The sequence below is a fragment of the Pristiophorus japonicus genome, chromosome 7 (genome assembly GCF_044704955.1).
Source record: "Pristiophorus japonicus isolate sPriJap1 chromosome 7, sPriJap1.hap1, whole genome shotgun sequence".
In the NCBI taxonomy this organism is placed as follows: Eukaryota; Metazoa; Chordata; class Chondrichthyes; family Pristiophoridae; genus Pristiophorus; species Pristiophorus japonicus.
In genome coordinates this window covers 4,227,778-4,232,050 of record NC_091983.1, presented here as the reverse complement: position 1 = coordinate 4,232,050, position 4,273 = coordinate 4,227,778, and the positions used below count along the sequence as shown (strand labels likewise).

The 4,273-nt window shown below is 65.3% G+C and overlaps 1 protein-coding gene across 1 annotated transcript; it reads right to left on the bottom strand.

Moving 5' to 3' along the window:
* Positions 1 to 203: 203 nt before the first annotated feature.
* Positions 204 to 3,877, bottom strand: LOC139266996 (fibroin heavy chain-like). Its single transcript, XM_070884629.1, has 2 exons — positions 3,762 to 3,877; positions 204 to 2,073 (listed from the first exon to the last, which is right to left on the bottom strand). The coding sequence occupies exons 1-2, from the start codon at positions 3,875 to 3,877 to the stop codon at positions 204 to 206; spliced, it is 1,986 nt and encodes a 661-aa protein (XP_070740730.1).
* Positions 3,878 to 4,273: the final 396 nt, after the last annotated feature.

The window sequence follows — 4,273 nt, the reverse complement described above, 5'->3', positions numbered from 1 at the left end:
GTACAGGACAGATATTCAGAACAGACTATTCTACTTTCTGCCAAAGCTATAAATCCCGATCCCACACTCTCCCTCCTCCCTGTGCTGAAATCCAAACCCATCACACCACCTCCATCATTTTCTCCCCAGCTCACAGTGTTCTCACTCACTCTACTCTGGTTGGGTTCAGTTGTGTTCCAGCTGTATGCAGAACGAGAATAATATCAATGAGCTGCTGATTTTCTCTGCTGGTCACTGGGCCTTTTGTGCTGTCCCGACAGGCTGAGCCTGGCCCGGCCCGACAGGGTGAGCCCAGCCCGATAGGGTGAGCCCAGCCCGGCCCGATAGGCTGAGCCCGGCCCGGCCCGACAGGCTGAGCCCAGCCCGATAGGGTAAGCCCAGCCCGGCCCGATAGGCTGAGCCCGGCCCGGCCCGACAGGCTGAGCCCAGCCCGATAGGGTAAGCCCGGCCCGGCCCGACAGGCTGAGCCTGGCCCGGCCCGACAGGGTGAGCCCAGCCCGATAGGGTGAGCCCAGCCCGGCCCGACAGGGTGAGCCCAGCCCGATAGGGTGAGCCCAGCCCGGCCCGACAGGCTGAGCCCGGCCCGGCCCGATAGGGTGAGCCTGGCCCGGCCCGACAGGCTGAGCCCAGCCCGGCCCGACAGGCTGAGCCCAGCCCGGCCAGAGAGGGTGAGCTCGGCCCGACAGGCTGAGCCTGGCCCGGCCCGACAGGCTGAGCCCGGCCCGGCCCGATAGGGTGAGCCCAGCCCGGCCCGACAGGCTGAGCCCGGCCCGGCCCGATAGGGTGAGCCCGGTCCGGCCCGACAGGCTGAGCCCGGTCTGGCCCAACAGGCTGAGCCCGGCCCGGCCCGATAGGGTGAGCCCGGCCCGATAGGGTAAGCCCGGCCCAGCCCGACAGGCTGAGCCCAGCCCGATACGGTAAGCCCGCCCGGCCCGACAGGGTGAGCCTGGCCCGACCCGACAGGCTGAGCCCAGCCCGATACGGTAAGCCCGGCCCGGCCCGATAGGGTGAGCCCGGCCCGACAGGCTGAGCCCGGCCCGACAGGCTGAGCCCGGCCCGGCCCGATAGGGTGAGCCCGGCCCGACAGGCTGAGCCCGGTCCGGCCCGACAGGCTGAGCCCAGCCCGATAGGGTAAGCCCGGCCCAGCCCGACAGGCTGAGCCCAGCCCGATACGGTAAGCCCGGCCCGGCCCGACAGGCTGAGCCTGGCCCGGCCCGACAGGGTGAGCCCAGCCCGATAGGGTGAGCCCAGCCCGGCCCGACAGGGTGAGCCCAGCCCGATAGGGTGAGCCTAGCCCGGCCCGACAGGCTGAGCCCGGCCCGGCCCGATAGGGTGAGCCTGGCCCGGCCCGACAGGCTGAGCCCAGCCCGGCCCGACAGGCTGAGCCCAGCCCGGCCAGAGAGGGTGAGCTCGGCCCGACAGGCTGAGCCTGGCCCGGCCCGACAGGCTGAGCCCGGCCCGGCCCGATAGGGTGAGCCCAGCCCGGCCCGACAGGCTGAGCCCGGCCCGGCCCGATAGGGTGAGCCCGGCCCGACAGGCTGAGCCCGGCCCGGCCCGATAGGGTGAGCCCGGCCCGACAGGCTGAGCCCGGTCCGGCCCGACAGGCTGAGCCCGGTCCGGCCCGACAGGCTGAGCCCGGCCCGGCCCGATAGGGTGAGCCCGGCCCGATAGGGTAAGCCCGGCCCAGCCCGACAGGCTGAGCCCAGCCCGATTCGGTAAGCCCGCCCGGCCCGACAGGGTGAGCCTGGCCCGACCCGACAGGCTGAGCCCAGCCCGATACGGTAAGCCCGGCCCGGCCCGATAGGGTGAGCCCGGCCCGACAGGCTGAGCCCGGTCCGGCCCGACAGGCTGAGCCCAGCCCGATAGGGTAAGCCCGGCCCGGCCCGACAGGGTGAGCCTGGCCCGACCCGACAGGCTGAGCCCAGCCCGGCCAGAGAGGGTGAGCTCGGCCCGGCCCGATAGGGTGAGCCCGGCCCGACAGGCTGAGCCCGGTCCGGCCCGACAGGCTGAGCCCAGCCCGATAGGGTAAGCCCGGCCCGGCCCGACAGGGTGAGCCTGGCCCGACCCGACAGGCTGAGCCCAGCCCGGCCAGAGAGGGTGAGCTCGGCCCGGCCAGACAGGTTGGGGGTGGGGGGAATATAGACCGGGGAACACAGTTTCCACACCGGGGTGGGGGGGAAGGATATAGACCGGGGAACATTGCCCCCACACCGGGGGGGGTGTTTATAGACCGGAGAACATTGCCCCCACACCGGGGGGGGGGATATAGACTGGGGAACATTGCCCCCACACCGGGGGGGGGATATAGACCGGGGAACATTGCCCCCACACCGGGGGGGGGGGGATATAGACCGGGGAACATTGCCCCCACACCGGTGGCGGGGGGGAGTTATAGACCGGGGAACATTGCCCCCACACCGGGGGGGGGATATAGACCGGGGAACATTGCCCCCACACCGGGGGAGGGGGGGATATAGATTGGGGAACATTGCCCCCACACCGGGGGTGGGGGGGGGGATATAGACCGGGGAACATTGCCCCCACACTGGGAGGGGGGATATAGACCGGGGAACATTGCCCCCACACCGGGAGGGGGGATATAGACCGGGGAACATTGCCCCCACACCGGTGGCGGGGGGGAGTTATAGACCGGGGAACATTGCCTCCACACCGGGGGGGGGATATAGACCGGGGAACATTGCCCCCACACCGGGGGGGGGGGGGATATAGATTGGGGAACATTGCCCCCACACCGGGGGTGGGGGGGGGGATATAGACCGGGGAACATTGCCCCCACACTGGGAGGGGGGATATAGACCGGGGAACATTGCCCCCACACCGGGAGGGGGGATATAGACCGGGGAACATTGCCCCCACACCGGGGGGGGTGTTTATAGACCGGAGAACATTGCCCCCACACCGGGGGGGGGATATAGACCGGGGAACATTGCCCCCACACCGGTGGCGGGGGGGAGTTATAGACCGGGGAACATTGCCCCCACACCGGGGGGGGGATATAGACCGGGGAACACTGTTCCCACACTGGTGGCGGGGGTGAGTTATAGATTGGGGAACATTGCCCCCACACCGGGGGGGGGGAAGTTATAGATTGGGGAACATTGCCCCCACACCGGGGGGGGGGGGGGGATATAGACCGGGGAACATTGCCCCCACACCGGGGGGGGGGGATATAGACCGGGGAACATTGCCCCCACACCGGTGGCGGGGGGGAGTTATAGACCGGGGAACATTGCCCCCACACCGGGGGGGGGATATAGACCGGGGAACACTGTTCCCACACTGGTGGCGGGGGTGAGTTATAGATTGGGGAACATTGCCCCCACACCGGGGGGGGGGAAGTTATAGATTGGGGAACATTGCCCCCACACCGGGGGGGGGGGGGGGGATATAGACCGGGGAACATTGCCCCCACACCGGGGGGGGGGGATATAGACCGGGGAACATTGCCCCCACACCGGTGGCGGGGGGGAGTTATAGATTGGGGAACATTGCCCCCCCTCGCCCGTGGGGCCAGGGTCCGCTCGGGCCCGGAGGAGCGACCCGTGCCTGTGCAGTGTCAGCTCAAACTCTCAGGGAGCGTCTGTAAATGAGAGAGAAACAGTCATGGACCAGGGAACGTCTGTAAATGAAGGAAAAATGTTGATGAGCAGGGTGTGTCATGTTAAGAATCATCAAATATTACAGCACAGAATGAGGCCATTCAGCCCATTGAGTCCGCCCCAAATCCCTATCATTTTTACTCCAAGTGTTTATCCAATTCACTTTTGAAGGCTCCTATTGAATCTGTAACCACCAGCCTGTCAGTCAGTGCGTTCGAAATCCTGACCGCTCCTTGTGTGAAGATGATTTTCCTCATGTGACCCTCTGTTTTTGCTAATCACCTCAAATCTGTGCCCTCTGGTTATCAGCCAATTGAAGCTGTTTCTTTTTGTTTATTCTGTCTAAACTCTTCATGATTTTGAACACCTCGATCAAACCTCCTCTTAGCCTTCTCTGCTCTAAGGGCAACAACCCCAGCCTCTCCATGTAACTGAAGTCCCTCATCCCTGGAACCATTCCAGTAAATCTCTTCTGTACCCTCTCCAAAGCCTTTGTATCCTTCCTAAAGTGTGCCCAGGATTGGACACAATGCTCCAGCTGGGGTCAAGCTAGTGTTTTATATAGATTTAGCATAACTTCCTGGCTTAAGTACTCTGTGCCTCTATTTATAAAGCCCATTGTCCTTTATGCTTTTTTTTATCTACTTTGTTAA